General features: G+C 45.9%; 1 protein-coding gene across 3 annotated transcripts in view; it reads right to left on the bottom strand.

Moving 5' to 3' along the window:
• Positions 1–19260, bottom strand: part of EPHB1 (EPH receptor B1) — a 471107-nt gene that overhangs the window by 120519 nt on the left and 331328 nt on the right. For all 3 annotated transcript variants that reach the window (XM_072726912.1, XM_072726913.1, XM_072726911.1), the window contains one exon: positions 17766–17921. In XM_072726912.1, coding sequence (XP_072583013.1) covers positions 17766–17921 — 156 coding nt within the window. The remainder of the gene's footprint in view (positions 1–17765; positions 17922–19260) is intronic.

The following is a 19260-nucleotide window of genomic DNA, read 5'->3' as shown; positions in this document are numbered from 1 at the left end:
ACTACTGATGAAAGCTTCCTGTGAAAAGGGCTAAAGAGACTCAGTCCTTTTAAAAGATGGGAAAACCACTGAGCTGGTTTAAGTGGGAAGGGCATGGTAGGTCCTGGGTTATGGGGATGGGGCTCTCTGTCTTCCAGAATGTGGCCAAGGGGTTGGCTCAGCCTGCATAGTATGGTTGGTATTGGGAACTCAAAGAGTTAAACAGAAAAGATCCTTCTAGAGACATAGGATTGGCCCAAGTGTTGCCATATTGAGATAGAATCTCCTGCTTCTTAATGTGATTTAGGCCAGATGATTTTTTTTTCTTAGAAAAATGGAGAGCCAGGGTGGGTGGGAGAGAGTGGGTGAGTGTATTTGTAGGCATTAAGCTGGAAATAAGAGCACTCCTGAGTAATCAGAGGGAAAATCTGCTGAAGATAGGTAAGCCCTAAAAGCCAATTCCTTTATCAGGAATCTTAATAAGGCCAACTTCCTGGTCTCAGAATTTAGATGTGAACTTCAGTCTGGTCCAAGATGCCAACCAGGCAGGGTCCAGCTAACTATACTGCTGCAGCCAGGTTCTACATCCCTGCATCCCTCCCCAAGGGGAGCTGGAGAGGGTGACAACCGTGATGAGGTAAAACTTTCCAGGGAGACCCCATGTGCAGGCTGAGATTATGCTGCTCTGCATCAGGCCAGCGATGGGCTCCTCCACATTGTGTGTACAACCCCCTGAAGAATCTGATGAAAGCAATGAAGATTTTCCCCAGAAAAATGGACAAATTCTTGAACACACACATCATTTTTCAGAGACTCTCAGGGACTTATAGTTCCTTATATCTAACCAGTGAACCCACTAGATGTTCACAGCAACCAAGTTCAAAAATATTCTCTTGTGGGTGCACCTTGAGAAGATGAATTGCTAGGCCTTAATATTCTCATCTGAAAAAGTAGTCGTTTTGAGGATTTAATGAGAAAATACACCCAAAGAGTTTAGCTGTGTGGCTGGTACACAGAGGAACTCCGTAAATATCAGCTGCTATTATTAGTAGTATTGTCATTATTAGATGATTTGGAACCCCAAACCATTCATCCAATAAAGACTGACCTTGTGCAGCCCCTCATTCCTTGGGCAGAGACCCCATGCCCAGAACTGTGCTGGACACTGAAAGCCATGAAGATACTTAGGTTTCAGCCCATGATGTTGGTGAACCCAGATGCTTTCTAGTGAGGTGAGCCCCCCACCCACTCATGGAGTAGTGGGAACTGTGGACACATACAGGTAAGGATCAAAGTAAGTAATACAGACACAAAGAGTTACAGATGTCTGGGGAAAGGTGAGATCAATGTAGAACAAAATATTCGGAGATGGCATCTGGGGGCCTTGTCACCAGGTTGGAGCTATATGAGAGAACATTTTGGAGGCTCTGTGCTCCAGTCTATACACTTTAGGTCCCCTAACCCCAGCAATCACATCCAGGAAGGAAGAGAAGCCTAATCTTGGGCATGAGGCTATAATGCCAGAATGGATCCAGCTCTTTTTAACTTCTTTGTGCACCTATATATATGCCCCCTGGCCTCCCAAGGGTGGTTTGGCCTTGACATGTTACCTGGGCTTGTTTGTTCTCCCTCACCCTGTGGGCAGGGAAGCCCCTCTTTTACTCCCACAGCAAACTATATCTTCTACTCAATCTTCCTTTAGGAGAAAGGGTTGGAATAGGATCAGGGAATGAGCCAAGGACAGTTGATACTCAAGACTCTTAAATATAGTAAGACAAAATAATGCAGAGATAATGTTCTTGTGGTTCAGAAGAGTCAAGATGGTAGTTCTGAAAACTGACTGCATATTTTAATGTGGGTTAAGGGTTAAGAAGGGATAGAGAGGGAGATCAGAAAATGACATCAGGGGTAGGGATGCTGCAAAAAGCATGGTGTGGGGGCTCAGGAAAACATGGGTGGGGTGGTCCAGGATTAGTTATAAAAAAATGACAGTACTGTTGGGACATCTCTTTATTTACTGCTCACTCTGAGCAGTTACTTAAGGAACCATGTCTGAATAATTGGGAGGCTTCCTGGAGAAAGGGGAAAGTCCTTTGAGATTTTATGGAGGGATAGATAGGAGTTAAGAAACAGACAGACATGGAAATGGGGCTGTAGATATATGATGACGTCTTCTATGGAGACCTGGTAGAAAACCAGGTCAGGCTGATTGTTATACCTTTGCTCTCAACACAGGATACAGGGCTGAAACCAGGACACAAGCCAAAAGAGGGAAATTTTGCAACTATCAGAAAGATGGTAAAGTTATCGAATAAATATGAAGTCAGTTTCATGTCCAGTTGTGGTTCCTTCTTTGGTAACTGGTTATTCGAAAACAATGCCAAACAAAAAAACCCTATTCTTTTAGGTGCCATGTGTAGCCATGACACCTCCCAGCTTAAGTTCAGCTCTATCTCTCTCCCTGTCTCTTCCCCTCCCAAGACACCAATTCCTCTTCCATCATTCCTGCAGTTGGTGTAGAATTCCTGGGAGAGACTGGACAAGAGTGACCACTGTCCTAGAGGAAAGCGTTGTGATGGGTGTGCGTGCTGATTCAGAACCTTGGAGAGGGGCATGTGCCTGCTCGCTGCCTGTCCCCCTCAGAGAGGTGCCATGGGTGGCAGTGGGGCAGTTCCTAAAATTCTATGTCAGGCACCAATAACACCATAGTAAGAGGAGTCAGTAGCAGCAGGAGTTGTCAGGTTTTCTCACTGGGGGATATGGGGTGGCTGTCTGAGGCCATATCAGAAAACCACAAATAATTTATCAGAGACCTGGTGCAAAGTAGGGGCATCGAAATGGACTAGTGAGGAATCCTTCACTCAATAGTAGAAGCTTAGAGGGGCTTGGGATCCCTACAAAAAGAATGAGAACGGTCTACAATCTGTGAGTGATGAGCACCAGACATTTGGAATACTGTTAGCTTAAAATGTGAAGATGATAGTGTGTAAAGTTCTGAGTGCCCCTTCCAAAGAGGCAGCAGGGCTAGAAAGCTGAGTGGTACCTGTCCCATTGCAAGCTGGCACCCTGACTGCTCCCCTCAAAATGCAGGCTGTCCTTCTGAGGCAAGGAGAAGAGGTAGCTGAAAGCTGGGGAAGTCATGTTGCTTTACATTTCCTAACAGCCCTGGATCCCAATGTTCCCAGAGATAATTTTATGCCACCTTTGGAAGTGGTTCAACATAGGCTTCTTGTGGACAGACACCTGTGCCATCTGCATGGAAGTCAGAAGGACAAGGCACTGACTTGGTGGAACTCACTTGCTTCATGCCACTAAGTGGCATGATGATTAATGCCGGCTATTTTCCTAAAGTAGATTTCTACAGGGATCATCTGAATGAGCAGAGCTTTAGTTCCCATTCAGTGGTGTTCTGTATGGAGTTCCGAGTTTTGTTTTAATAACAAATCCTAGATGCAAAATATGCTCTTCGGTATTTTGATATGTTATTTAATAAAATCCCATCTTCTCAACATTCAATGAGGTAGAAACTATTATCCCCACTTTAAACATGAGGACCCTGTAGCTCAGAGACATTAAGGAGCTTGCCTAGGTCACGAGGCTGGTTAGTGGTGGAATCAAAACTTGAATACAGGCCTGGCCAGTCCCAAAGCTCATCCTTAGCAACTCTTCCACCCAGGTGCAGGAGTGATGCCAATGCAGCCAAGTGCTGGACGTAGGGGTGTGTGGGGGAGTGCTCAGGGTGGCAGGAAGCTCTTATTCCTGAACTGTTTCAGTGGCTTCCCTATAGAGACAGAGCAACAGTGGCTCCAGCGCTGAGCTGAGCAAGTCTGCACGTGTTGCTCATTAGGGTCTTGGAAACACTGGGCCTGTACTCAGGCAATTCTCCTAATCATAACAGTTAGTAATAAGAAGAAATGATTAGTCAAAACAAGGAGGGACCCTGCTGGGAGGGATTTCAGGAGAATTGGAGAACCTAGTGTTATACATTTCACCAAACACCAATGTTGGTAGAAAGCACTTCTTGTTTCTCCTGCTTCAATAGAGCTAATTGTCTGGGAGAGAGGGGGTGGATTTCACTTTCTGGGAAAAAATACAGCCCCTCTACCTGGTCTGAGCTGGAGCCCAAGTGTCTAGTTTCTATAAGGCTGCCGAGTATGGCTGAGATGCCTGTACCTGGGGAGGCAGCTTATTTTAGTAGGAATGTCTCACACAACTGCCTACATGTAGGAGGTACACATGGCTGAACTTCTATTTGTGGTCAAAGGTGAGGCCAGGGAGAGGGAAGCTTTGACTTGACTCTCTTCTACATGTTCCTTGGGAACACTGAGTCAAGGAAAGCTATAGGTTACGTCATCCTAAAGGTTTGGCCTTCACGATCTCTTTCCTTGCCCTAAAACGAGGCTCAGAAGCCTTGTGGAGTCCTGAAAGATGTAGTGGACTCACAAAGAGAAGATCAGGGCTGAGGGCCAGCTTTGCCATAGTGTGACCTTAGGCAGGTCACTTACACTCTCTGGGCCTAATCTTTCATTGATGTGTGACTGATCAATCTAGACACGTTTATTGATACACCACTGGGTGCTGTGCCTTGTGTATAAGATTGTGCTATTCATAAATTCACTGACATCTGCCCTGAGGAGTTCAAAACTCTGCAGGGGAGATGGGCACCTGTAAAGCAGCCAACTAACCACTGACTGACAAGGCTGGTGAAGATACGTGCCCTGGACTCATGGATTATTCATTCGATTTTCCCTGGGAATACACAGAAGAATCTTCCAGGCGTTGTCCCTTTCAGTTCTAAAAGAAACTTGTAAAAAAAAAAATAAAAAAAAAAAAATAAAAGAAACTTGTGCCACCTCTCTCCAGGGATACGGGAAAGATCCAGTTTCCAAAAACAACAACTCAAGGTCAGGGCAACAAAAAGAGAAACTGAGAAAGTAGATAATCCTCCCAGAAAGTTATAGGTCATCCAAAATCAAGTCCTCATTCTGACACTTCATAGACACACTTATTATTAGAAGAGAAAGAAACCTTGCATATCACAGTGTGCCCCTGGTGGTGAATGCCCTCTGCAGTCCCTACGTGGCTGGCCAGCCTCCATTTGATTCCTCCATTGATGGGAAGCTCACTATTCCCACCACAAGGGAGTCATCTCTTAAGGATAAGCATAACCTATTTAAAAATATAATGAAGGAAAGTTCCTACTCACAATAGCCACAAAACCCATAAAGTACATACGATTAAGTCTCACAAGGCCTATATAATAATACTTGCATGAAGACAACTATAAAACTTTACTCAAGGGCACAAAAGTAGACTTGAATACCATGCTCCTGGATGGAGAGGCATATCATAAATATGACAGACCTTCCCAAAGTGATCCATCTATTCAATGCAATCCCAATCTCAATTTAATAGGATTGCTTAATGAAATGAGCCAAGCTGATTTCAAAGTTCATCTTGAAGAAAAAAATGTTTGAGAATGGGCAAGACATTTTTGACAAATGAGTAATACGTAGGGGTTTGATTTACAAGTTATTCAAATGTTTATAAAGCGACCATCTTTAGAGCAGATTAGAAATTATGCCAGAACAGAACATTCTTTGATGGAAAAAAATAAAGATAAGCATATGCAGGCATTTAGTAGACAATAAAAGAGGCATCTCACTAACATGTGGACAATTCAGGTGGAGTTGATGGGATGTTATTTTTAATAAGGTGTAAGAACACCAGTATCACATGCTACACAAAAATAAATTCCAGATGGAGGAAAGAGCTAAACCTAAACACTATATAACGAATTGAAAGAAAATATAAGAGATTGTTTTTATACCTTAGAGTGGAAGGACATAAACAAAACTCAGGCAAAAGTCAATACACAAATTTCCAAAACCAGAAAGAAAAAGATGGTCAGGTTTGAATTGAAAAATTAAAAACATCAATATGACCAACAAAACAAAACATAACAAAATGCTATGCCCATATATAGAGTTAAAAATCAGTGGAGGGCTGGGGGGACAGATGTCACATATAATTAATGGGCATCTAGAAATCAATGTTTTTAAATAGAAAAAAGGGCAAGGGTTATAAACAGTTAATTCCCAGAAGACAAGATAAATTGGTCAAGAAACATATGAAAAATACAGACTAATTTATAATTAGGGAAATACTAGTCAAAATTACTAGATCAGTCAAATTAGCAAAAAGTAAAAGCTGGCCCATGTATGGAGAAGTAAGATGTACACTCCTGCCAGGGGTATAAACGGGTTATACCCATGAGTCCTTTGGGAGAACACTGGGGTAATACTGATTGGCTTTATGCATGCATGTGCCCCCCAGCCCAGCAATTCTATTTCTAGGTGAATTTCCTCCACAAATACCAGCGTATGTGCGCCCCCTGCCCCACCCTACTGAGGCCTGTGTGAGCATTTTTGCAGTAGGACTGTGTATACTAGGGAAACGATGGAGTTAGCCCGAACGCTCGCCCAGGGTCCACAGCAGAGGACACTGGTGCCTCCCCTGCCCAATTCTTTCTGCCCCAGCCTCGCAGAAGACAGGCTTCACAGACACCATCATATAGATCACACGACGAGTCTGAGACGATGAAGTGTGATCCCTCACTGCCTCAAGTGGGGTGTCATTAGTTTGGTGACATGCCACCTCAGAAGCAGAGGTCCTCCTTCCTGAAGGAAGCAGCCTCACACTGAGGGAAAGAGTCCTGAACCCAGCCAGTGAGGCCTGGCTGGAAACCAGGCCCGGCCACTCACTCACCTACGCGCAAGCCCTTCTGGAGCTCGGTTCTGTCACCTATAAATGGGGAATGGCAGTGGTACCTCGCTTATATTCTGTGGGATTGATTGAGGAGATCCACATCAGGGACTCAGCACAATGCCTCACATGTGGTGAGACTTCATTCAGCGCCAGCTATTATCTTGTCTTGTCAGGCACCTACATTCCCGATCTAATCTGTTGTAGCTGGCATGGTGGTGGAGTGCCATGGCACACAGCACGCGAGGTCTGCTCACAAGAGGCCTTGGCCCTAAGGCCTGAGCAGGGGCTGCAGGTATGGGCACAGCTACCCTCATTAGAGCTCTGCACAGACCTGTTCACAGAGCCTGGGCGTGAAGACTGCCCTTCACTCACAAGAAAAACAAATTCTCACCTCACACACAGTCCCCCTTTGCTGGCCAGTAGACAGCGTGCTCTTTACAGGAACCGAGTAGCCCTCCATCTGTGCTCACTGAGCACCGTCAGGGCTTGGCAGTGACCATAGCTTCCCATTGCCCACAGCCCACCTGCCCCCGCCAAACCACCCACCTTCTGCATACGTCTGGTCAGCACAGCCAGCTCGTACCAAGCTTCATCTCACTACACAGATGCCATGAAGGCCTCACTCCAGACAGCACAATTGAACAGCCTTTGTCCCCATTTTCAAGGTGAACAGAGCTCAGAGGTGACCCAGAGGAGCTGCTCAAAAGGCTGCCTTGGGCATCTCCTCCAAGTCTGAGCCCACAGCCATGCAGAGGACAGCATACCACTACTACCACTGCCCTGATTTTCTCTCTATAGAATATAGTGGGAAGACAGTGGGACCCTGGTGTCCAGGCAGCCGCTGGCCCTCTGCCCTTAGCCCCTGAGATAAGCCACTCTTCCTGATGTGACTTCAGAGTCAGAGCACTGTTGATTGAGTGGATGGAGGTGGCCTCTGGCATAGGCTGGAGGGAAAACTGGCCCTTCCACAGGCTGACTTCAGACTGTAGCCTGCTCTTTCTCTGCAAAGTTTTCCGTGATCATTTATCCATTGCGGAGGCCAGCCTTGAAGCCCACAGCCAACCCTATAACATAATAGTTCTCAGGTGTCTGGCTCCGACTGGGTACTTTCCAGCCAATTGTGTGGAAAGTTTCTAAAAGCACCAGGCACACAGTTTCAAAATAAATCACTACAAAATGCTGACAACCCAGTCCTATGCCACACATAATTCAGAGGGCATGGGCATACCCAAACTGACGATGAGACCCATTTTTGTTCACTTCACCCACCTTGCCACACAATTCAGAAGTCCACTTGGCAGGCATCACAAGCATGTCTTCTGTACACTTCCACTAATTACTCAGGTGGCTTTTGTTCCCTGGACAATGTTAGTAATCTACCTTCACACTAAATGGAAAGTGGCTTCCTTCTAAATATTTGGTGACAGTCAAAGACCCTGGGTGTCCTGGTCTCTGTCACACACACGTGAAGCCATGGTGATATATGTGGGTCTCTGATTCTGGCTTCCTTGCCACATTCACATGTATTCCCAAGCGAGGAAATCTGGAAGGTCACAGTTCTGGTCTGGGAAAGGACTGGCTGATACCAGGTTTCTAAGATGGCAACTGGAAGGCCATGGAATGAAAGAGAGGTGGAGCCAGGGACACCCTCTGCCCCCCACTTGCCAATTATGGAATTAAAGGTAGATTCCAAACCCAATTCTTAGACAAGGTCAATGGTTAGTAGCAAGGTTGTGGGGGGTGGTCCATATGGGGTCCAGGGCTGATTGATAGTAGTGACCTCAAAAAGTGGCCATAGAGACAACAGTGGCCAGAAGTCTGGGAATGAGATACATCCTGGCTCCCACTATGACACTTGAACTTGGCCTCTGACTTGGTGTCAGAATCGGATCAGGGTCTGATACTAAGTTACACAGATGGAAGAGGGGAGACTAGAGGATATCAGGAGGCCATCTGGGGAACACCTGTGAGGACTGAGGACCAAAATGGTCTGCACAAATGATAACACAGATTTGTGATCACATTATGATGGGGTGGAGACGGGGTGATGATGTCACCATTCGGCCAACCTAGGATGGCTCTCCAGGGGTATTTGCTGTAAAATGCCCATTTCCCCCACACTTTTATTCTGTTCCTATTTTGGACTATGCAGTTGAGATATGACCCAGGCTCACCTCTTGTCCTTATTTATAACAACCAAACAAGAACAATCACTTATTGAGCATTTACCATACATCTAACACTGAGTTAGTTATTTTACATACATCATCACAATGGGGAGAAAACCAAACAGTATCTTCATTTCACAGAAAAGAAATGAAAGTTCATAGAGGTTAGGTAATTTACCCAAGGCCATATTGCAAGGGAAGCATGGAGACAAGAGTTAACCCTGGTCTATCTGATTCCAACAGAAGGGCTCTTACCAATTGACTATGTTGGGCAACTACTGTATAGAAGAGGGTAAAAAAAAAAAAATCAGGCCAGTATGTCAACGAGCTTCCTGTCCAGCAGACAGAGAACATCCTATACCTGAATAGCTCTAACAAGTACAGAATATTCAGAGATAGTGGCAGAGGACAAAGGTTGTAAAGCCACCTCTTTCTGATTGCCTTCTCCCCTGAGGCAAAGAACTGGGAGCAGGGAATACTTAAGAACCATGAGCTACAGGTACCATCAAGTTCCAACATGCATCTCAGACCAGCCCCATCTAGGACCAGAGCTTGCAAATTTGGCATCAGAGTCATTGCCTGAAGACTGCTAAGGAGCATTCATGACACGACAGGGTCCTAGAGCCACAGGGTGGACGGTTTCGTTCACATTTTCCATGAAAGAGAACAGGTTAAATGACTACATTTTACCACAATCCCCTCCTCCTTCTGAAACTTCACAGTTAAAGCAGTGCTTTGTGAGCCTCACGCAAAGAGTGACAAGAGCCAGCGTGTGTCTCTAAGTACAAGTCAGGCCAAATGACATTGTTTCTTTTTCCAAACGTTTATGAGCCTGCAGAGAAAAAGAGTATGCCTAGGTTTCAACAATGGTAACTGAAAAAAGTACACAAACCCTGTGTACCAAAGGAGGAAATGTTAGCTAAATGATAATAATGCTGCTGCTTGGGTTTTAGCTGCTTTGCAAATAGCATCAAAGTAGGGTAAGCAACTCTAATAATAGCCATAAAATAAAATAGCTTATTTTCATTGAGTGTTTCCTGTATGCCAAACTGCATTCTAAATAGTATTATGACAGGTGCTATACCCTTGACAAGATGGTGAGGCAGACACCAATACTCTACCTATTTTATGGATGAGAAAATGAAGACACAGAGAAGCCATAGCACTTGCCCCACATCACACAGCTGGCAAACAGCAAAGCGGGACTTGAACCCAGGCACACTCTTAACAATTAGGCTAATATTTCTCATTTGGAAGATAACAAAAATCGCACTCAAAATAATCCAGACTTGAAAGAGCACTATGCATAGGTCCAAAAGACACATTTCTGAAGTCACACTCATCAGTGCAGGAAAAAAAAAAAAAAGATGCAAATAGGCAGCATTTCCCAAAGGGACAAACAAAACCCCTGGATGTGTGGTGGCCAAACATCTGGTAGGAGCTAGAGCATGAGGACTGCAACCCCCGTAAACAATCAACAGTATCCCAGGCACAGGAGAAGATCCATCACATTTCCACTGAACCGTGCTCTTAGGTGAGGGTCACATGTTTCCTTCTGGCTACGACACCACATCTTGAGAGCTTTTTTGATAAATGTGGGAGATTCAGAAAAGGCCAGCTCAGACGGTGGAGTTTAGGACATCATGTGCTTTGGGGAATAGACAACATAACAGGTGTTTAGCCTAAAGTAGGTGACTCAGGAAGGATGAGGAAGTTGTCCTTAAACACTGTAGCTGCTGGCCTGCAGAACATTGGTCCTCAGTGGCCAACCAATGGGGAGGAGGAGAAGAAGGCAGGCCCCAACCCAAGGGCCAGAAGGCTCCTCACTGATGGATGACGGCTGCTTGGCAATGGAACAGAGCTGTCCTGCAAAATCTATCAGCTGTCTGTCATCACAATATTCAGGTTGTTGGAGAGAGAGGTTGACACTGAGGACAGATTTGGATGGCAGGACCTTGAAGGCGGCTCCGAATGTTAACAATCTGTGACTCCAGACACCCTCATGATGAAAAGCCACAACAGAAATGTAGCGTGTCCCTGGCTGTCAGCTTAAAACTTTGAGCTCTCTGATGCCTCCTAAGGGTTAGACCCACTCAGGTCAACAACTGTGAAAGGAAATTGTAGATGATAGAAGTGTGGAAGTGTGTTTACAAAGGCAGAGCTGACCCTTCTGGAAATGGCAGCGACAGTTATAAATAGCTTTCGCTGGTTGTCACAGTCCCTCAAATCTGCACCCAAGTGGATGAACCAGTCAAATCCAGGCATCCGGCAGGACAGCTTGCCCTACAACTCTTGTTCATCTGTGACCCTTATCAGGATTTTACCTCAAGGAAAACACAGCCTTCCTCCCTCACAAAAACACAGATGATGTATCTTCACGGGCAACATGGATCACGTATCAGAGTAAAATTAAGTAGTCCTTTACCTATAGAATGGGATACACAGTGTATCTCTTCCTGAAGCCCTGATGGCCCAGTCAGTTAAGCATCTGCCTTTGGCTCCGGTCATGATTTCTAGGTCCTGGGATTGAGCCTTACATCAGGGTCCCTGCTCAACAGGGAGTCTGCTTCTCTCTCTCTCTCTTTCTCTCTGTCCCTCCCCACTGCTCATTCTCTCTCTCTCTCTCTCTCTCTCTCTCTCTCTCTCAAATCTTAAAAAAAAAAAAAAAAAGATCATCCCCAAAATGGGCATGTAGACAAGCAAGCAGTCCCCAGTTGACGAGCTATGACTCAGGTGGCATATCTGTGATTCGGGGGGATCTCCCTACCCTGTCGGTCTGCAGGCACAACCATAAAGGTTTTCTCCTGGCTTAGTTCCTGCTGAGTGGGGTGGAAGACCAGCCGAGTAATGAGCTCATCACCCATTTATATTCTCTCCCTGCCCAACTCTCTGAGCTGGGGTGAATGAGCCCCACCATTCAATTTCTTTTTGCCTCAGTTACTCTCTCAGCCCTCCCTGAGCCCACTCTAATCAGGCCACGCTCCCTGACCTCTACCCTCTTCCATCTCTCATCATTGCCTGCAGCCCCAGCTAATGCGGTGCCCTGGAGGTCTCCACACTGCTCTAACCACCCAAAAGTGAGAATGATGCAAACACTGGGCCAGGACAAGTGGGGGGTGTTCTGAGAACTAGTGAGACCTTCCCTCAAAACACACAACCACTATGCATATTCACACATGCACACTCATATTACACCCCACCCCTGCTCTTCCACATGCAGGTATTTACAGTCTCTGTCCTCTTTCTCCAGCCTGATATACAGGGCACAAATGGGGAGGGGGAGGCCCCATGGTTCCAGTCTGCAGACATTCACTTGATGGCCTTTCTCCCCCAGGAGCCATAAAGCAGAGGACAGAGAAACAACCTAATTCTAAAGCGATGTTCTCAAAATTTAGCATGCTTCAGAATCACCTAGAGGGCTTGTTAAAAACTAGGATCGCTGTCTCCCCCACACCTCTACTTCCTGAGTTTCTCATTCAGCGGGCCTAGGGAGGGGTTGAGAATTTTATCTCTAACTAGTTCCTGTGTGGTGTTGAGGCTGCTTGCCCAGGGACTGCATTTAAACACCACTGCTGTAAAGAAAAAAACATCACAGGAGATCTTGAAGAGCGTGGCCCAGCAGGCCTCAAGGCTGGTCGGAGAAGGTTTATGAGCCTATGTCCTCACAGACTTTTCACAGTGGCCCAAAGACCATCAGGCCTGAGGAACTTCCTTCTTTTTCTGCCATCCCAAGGCCCTCCCCGCCCTCTGGGGCCTGGTGTCCTCCTCCAATCCACCCAGCCTGCCAGGGAAGACCAGGGTCTGGGCAGTGCCACACTGGGCAGTCCATAACCCCTGTGTCCCAGGGACCACCCTGCTGCCCTGGGATGGTTGGGATAAAAGAGAGGAAGGAATACCTTAAAGGTAAAGCAGGAGTTTAGGAGAGACAAACTGGCGTGTGCCGAGATGGCAGAGGGAAGAATGGATTCCTATCTTTCTCTGGGGGTGGTTGATTCAAGAGTGAAATCAGATCACCATTGCATGGCCATCTGCAGCAATGTCCTAAGAGCTGCCAAATTTTAGCTCTCACTGAGTGTGAGTTCATGGCATTGGAGGCAGGCAGACCCAAGCTTTCACCTCGGGGCTTCACTGACCTCCGTCTGGTAATTCTTACAAGCTCCTGACATTGAGTTCCATCATGCCCAGTTCCCTCCTATAAGGAGCTCCTGCTCTCACAGGCTGTGCTGGGCACCAGGGCACACCGCTGGGATCCACACCTGGAGCCCCTGCTTCACCACTCAGCTTCCCGGCCTCCACCCGTGAGTCAGGAGGTGGGTCAAGGTGGTCACCAGGCGACCCCAGAGGGCTCTCGTGAGGGGACGGCAGATGGGCCCAGAGGATGAAACTACGATCTTCGAAGCCCCTTCATTACATTTCTATGATCTAAATCTGCAGAGGGAAACCCACTGGCATTTGAAGCAGAAATAAAGAAACAAAGACAAGCACTAGTTTGTCTCTGTGATCCATCAAAGTTTCTTCCATGGGGGTGAGAGAAAAAAGGGTTTTGTGGTCAGAAATGTAACCAGGAAATTATTTTTACACCAGTCCTTCTGCATAGTTTTTCACAGACCGCAATTTTATAAGGCATAATTATCTATTTTCACCTGCCTCATAAATTCCTCCTTTCCATTTTGTCCCCCAGTAAACTAGAAATTATTTAAAACCAAAGATGTGCATTTAGGTGCTTGGTTTCTCCCTGCCATGCACTTTCTTCTGCTCTCCTGCCTGCTCCTCTCTCTGCTGACCGTGTCACACTTGCTGTGCCATCAGACCCTCTTGTGAGTAGAAGCATGTCTGACCCTGAGGGCTTGAACCAGTCCTTGCTCCCTGAGGACTGAAAGCCAGTCTTGCTGGCCACCTCTCCTGCCCAGCTTCTCGGCCCCTGGGGCAGCTGGCGTCTGGGATGCTGGGTCTGTGGTCTGTACCTCCCTCCTTCTCCCACAGTGCATCTGCTCCCACGGGGGCTGTCACTTCTTTGTTTCCATCAGTCCCAGGTGACTGTGTGGTCTGGGGCCACACCACAGATTCTTCTGTGATGCCCAGTGCACTTGGATTCTCCCTAAGAATGTCGCTTTTATTCTTAGAGCTCCAACATCCCAGCAGGCTGGAAGCTTCCCTATCTGCTGTAATCTTCACACTTTCCAGGGATGTAACCAAAGCAAGTTCTAACATCAATTGAGAGTTTACTATGAACCGGGCATTGTGCCAAAGACTCTATAAAACTATTTTGCTTAATCCCAGTAGAGGTGTGAGGATGATGGAGAAGGAAGAAGGGAGGTATGTGTCCATAGAGTAGTATCAAGAACATCATACGCTAAGGTACAGGGCCCACTGTGCCCCCTCCTCTGACTTCACTCAGAGCTCATACCACTCCCTGTGACACTGTGTTGGGGTGTACCCAAATCCCTGCTGAGTCCATGAACCTCATCAAGGACAATGTTGGATACCCAAGGCTGACAGGGACTCTTAGAGGTCAAGGGGATTCTAAGCTTTCCCAGGAGAATAAGAAGAAAATGAAGAAATGCCCACATAAGGCTACAAAAGCCATCGTGCACTCTAAATGTTTAGATTAATTGAGAATAAATTAACACTATAAAACTACTATGACTATATACATGCTGGTCCTAGGAGACTAACAGGATTCACAAAAAAAAAATACTAATTTTAATGCACGATAGATATTTTAGCTTTGTAAAAGAACACATTTTAAATCATAATATTCCTGATAAAACCTTCAATATTGTCAGTGAATGAGTAGAACTGATGATATAATCACATTTAAAGATGATGGTGACAGGCCAAGTCTGAGGCCTTTCCAGACTTCAAGGTCTGGGCTCTCAGGCACTCCCAACACTGTTCCCTTTCCCTGACAGCCACCTAGACATTGCAGATGCCCACTGAAGGACAGAGCTCCCCCTTAGCTGGGTCTTCCCTGTGCCCTGCTGGGCCACAATTGTTTCCTGGTTAAATGGATGGAGAACCACACTTGCAAAGTGAACAAGCACCTGCACCCTCCCCAACCCAACTGCCCTCTTCCGGGCTGGGCTGGGCTCATGCCTGGCTGCCTTGCTTCACCCAAGGAACTAGTCAGGGCCCCCAAGGCTATAGTGCAAGGCCATGCCTGGCCTCAAAAGCTCCAGATATGCTCCTTATATCTGAAAAATTATTTACTGTGGTGATGTGCGATGCCTTTTTAAAAGAACAGATGGCACCTCCAATTAGAATGCTTTAAAAGGAAACCCTAATGAGATTATAAAAGCCAACAAATTGACTTTTTCATACAGTACTTTCCTGGCACACAATAAATCAAATATATAATGAGGCTCAATAAAATAATAGGTTTATTTACACTTGTTTTGCCTACTATTGTGTTGTGGCCCAGCCTGGCCTCTGGGTTCCTCATCAAGTGCTTGATCCTGCAGGCCAGGACCAAGGGCTGAAAGATGCATCCATGAGCTGACCTGGGGTCTGACCATCACAGACAACTGTGGCTTTGATTTGGCAATTTCTGGTCTGACCCTAGTGTTCTATATCTGGGGGCATAAGAGCACAAAACCATGGAAAGGGTGTGGGGACACATACAAGTCTGACATTCATCCCCTCTCTGGACAAGGTGGGGAGATTTTAGTGGGGCCACAGGGGGTGAGGAAAGTGTGCCTGCTTCCACAGCTAGCTGCACCAGAGATGGGAGAGAAAAAAATTCCTGTGGGGTATGATTTAATGAGGTGAACTTAGGATATGCGTAGATGGAGAAGAATGAGGGTCTGCAATGTGCAGACTGAAAACTTTGGGATATTGCTATTTATTCCAGGAATTGGTCCTATTGGTTCAAGCACATCAGGTGAGATGGTTGGAAGATAAGGATTGAAAGGTGATGGAGAGGTGCCGTACAGGCAGGGAGACAGCTCACATTGGCATTCTGAGCGTTTGGTCATTGGCCATCATCTGTGTAGGTGACCTTATGCAGGGGCTAGATAGATTTACAGGGTGTGTCTGCTGAAGTGGGAAGCTGGGGACCCAGGCTTCTATTTCCATGAGTTGATCTGCAGAGACAGCCTGACCATCAAGACAGAGCTCATGGCAGAAGCAAATGGGAATGTTTTCAGAAGGGAAGCTGTGAGACCCTGGAAATATGCTTTGGCACTCATGGAGACTAGTCTTTGGTATGAACATCTAGGCAGCAGTGATTCCGATTCTAAAGAAGTCCATTAAATGGACTTCACATGCTCACAGAGACCACAGGGAACCTCAGGAATCAGTGGGGATGATACACCACAGGAAGACAGGGACTCCGGTCAGCAGAAATGGAATAATTTCTGTTCATATCAAGCACCAGAGAGGGAGGTCTGGGGAAAATCAGCTTACAAGAGGAGGAGCTTTTCCTCAGTCCAAATCTATAAGCATCGATCGATCTCAGAACCTTGATCTAGAAGACACTTCCATTTCCTCTTCTTTCCCCTTACATACACTGCAAGGCCAGAATTAAGAAATTCTTCTATTCAGACCTGAATCATTTTTTCTGTCCATCAAACTGCAAGTGTGTACAAAACATTCCCTCTGTGCCCTTCTATCCTGGTGGTTGGAGGGAGCGATTTGGTTCAAAGAGGTGATGAGAAGTCTAGGGAGTCAGGCAACAGCATCTAATGCAGAAGAAATTGTAGCATAACTAGAGGCTGACCTGGAACACTGACTTCCAAATATGATGAGAATACTTAAATAAAGTATTTTTGTTTCAGAACTACAACACTGAGGAGAGCCAGAGCAAGCTCTCTAAAGCACAGTGCAGAGAGAGTTAGTGCTTTCTATTTCCCCATGATTTGGGGAGAGAATATTGGGACAAAATTCTCCTCTCCCTGATTCCTACCCAGGGAGTGGATTTGCCCCCCCATCCACTTCTGGCAAGATGACTGCACTTCCCTCTACAATAGAGAATGGGAGAGCAGTGAAGTGGATGCATTAGCCCCAGACACTAGAATTTCTGCCTCAGAGATGCATGCTGCAGGACTCTGGTCTTATCATCTGGCAAGGGGATAGGTGTTGCACCATACTGGGCACTGGAAGGGACACAGGGAGATGAACACATGGTCCCAGCACACAAAGATCTTCCTTTGGTAACTGAGAAGGGAAAATTACAAAATAATTGAGCAATTAATAAAATTAATAGACGTTGAGAAAAGCTTTGTCACTGAGATACAGGAATTGCGGTGAAAATAGAGAATACTGTCAGCTGTAAGGACCAAGGGAGCTTCTTGGAGGAGGTGACTAGGAACTGTTGCATTAGCCTAGTGGATCTTGACTTTGCACTCAAGAACTCTTGAGGATGGGGTGCCTGGGTGGCTCAGTTTGTTGAGCATCTGCCTTTGGCTTAGGTCATAATCTCAGGGTCCTGGGTTCAAGCCCCAAGTTGGGCTCCCTGCTCAGTGGGGAATCTGTTTCTCCCTCTCCCTCTGCTCTTCCCCCTACTCATACTCTCTCTCTCTCTCTCTCTCTCTCTGTGTGTGTGTGTCAAATAAATGAAAACTCTTTAAAAAAAAAGAACTCTCAAGGCTGTCATTTTTAACATCTGGTTGGCAGAAGCTGTCTTGTGTCGGTGGGAGGAACACTCTCCCATTTAGGAGGAGGAGTGTAGAAAAACATGATAATCTTGACCTTGTGCTATTAAACAGCCCAGGAGCTGTCCACTTCAGCACCACAACCAGCATTTCTCTTTTGTACTGCAACCCGGCATCTTAGTCTTTCCTGTCCCAGACCCACCACTTGCACTGTCAGGGAACCAAACTCCACACCCCAGAGTCCTTACTAGACACTTACTAGTGCATGCCACTTCTGGGGGGTCAAAGTCCGCTCGGTAATAGCCGGTCCGACAGGTACAGATGGGAGATGCCTCTGAAGGGGATCTGCTGTTGGAAGGGCAGTGGGAGCACCCCTCAGCTTCCTGGCTGGCCTTGAACATCCCGGCAGGGCAGGCTGGAACACAAAGAGACCATCTGAGAATTAATGAAAGAGTGGCAGTCAGAGCCCTTCCTTGGATGTGGAAAACGAAAGATCCTGCCCCCCTGAAAAGGACAATGAGATATCTCCTTGCACAAAGTGAGCATTTCAGATTAAGGAAACCCCTATTTAACACTTCCAATTCTTTAAACATCCTTAGTGAAATATACCTTCCATGGTACCAATGTCCTCTCTCACTTGAACAATATGAATAATGATTCTTCCCTTTCAGGTGTGTCGAGAGATTTAATTGAGAAAATGAATCTAATGTGTAGCTCAGTGTCTGGGACATAAGTGCTTTATAAATGGTTATTCCCTCCCTCTTCCACCTGGTTAACAGCCAGGGCCTTACCCAGAACCACTCATTGAAAAAAATCTCACCTAATATCCTCAGTTGGGAAGGGTTCCTTGTTTATAATGGACCAGACCCATGGTTCTTAAATGTCATGTTGCAACACTCATGAGGGTCACTGTAAGTTGCGTTAACAAGCACTTGTTACGAATGATAGTAAAGAACTGAAATTCATGAGTGATTCTCTAAAAAGAAATTAAAGTGATTTCAAGGTTACTGGCTTAACAATATCATTCTCCCTTAATTGCATTTTGAAATGCTTCGGGGGGTGTGATAAAAAAAAAAAAAAAGAAATGGTTTTGCAGGCAGTGCACCAGGGAATGTGTCATGCACTTGGTGTCATCTATCATGTATATGACAGTGGAGAATGTTGGGATTGCCTGGTACAGCCCGATGCCCACTAGAGGTACCCTCAGACATGAGGCATGCTTTTTTTTTAGTTCTCTGTGTGGTCTGCCTATGAGAAGCCATGCTCCAGAAAGTCTGGCTCCAGGCCATCCTTCAGACTTTCACCATGCTTCATCTACAGAGACCCTCTACTCCAGACATCTGGTCTCCTTCTTGCAGATTCCTCAAAAGACTGCTCCTGCCTGTCCTACTTCCTCACCATTACAGCTCTGGACTCTTCTTGTCCCTGGGAAACTTGCTCTGACTCATCCTCTTTGGAGACAGTAAAACTTACTGCATGGTTAACTCATTTGACATTCTCACTAATTCATCCAACAAACATTTATTGTGACTCTTCTGAGAATTCCATCCAGAGAATTTAGAGAGCAGAGCCTGCCCTCAAGGAGCTCTTGATCTAGTGTAGTCATACAATTATAATACAATGCGATTGTTGCTGTAACAGAAGTACCATTATAATGGTTTCTACTTACACAAAGCTCATCTTATCAAATATATTGTTCCCCCTGGAAAGTATAGAATATTCTTTAATAATGGCAGTAGCCACTATCCGTTAAA

The sequence above is a fragment of the Vulpes vulpes genome, chromosome 11, assembly GCF_048418805.1.
Source record: "Vulpes vulpes isolate BD-2025 chromosome 11, VulVul3, whole genome shotgun sequence".
NCBI classification, from domain to species: Eukaryota; Metazoa; Chordata; class Mammalia; order Carnivora; family Canidae; genus Vulpes; species Vulpes vulpes.
The sequence above is the reverse complement of the archived record's forward strand: the minus strand, read 5'-3'. Positions and strand labels throughout refer to the sequence as shown.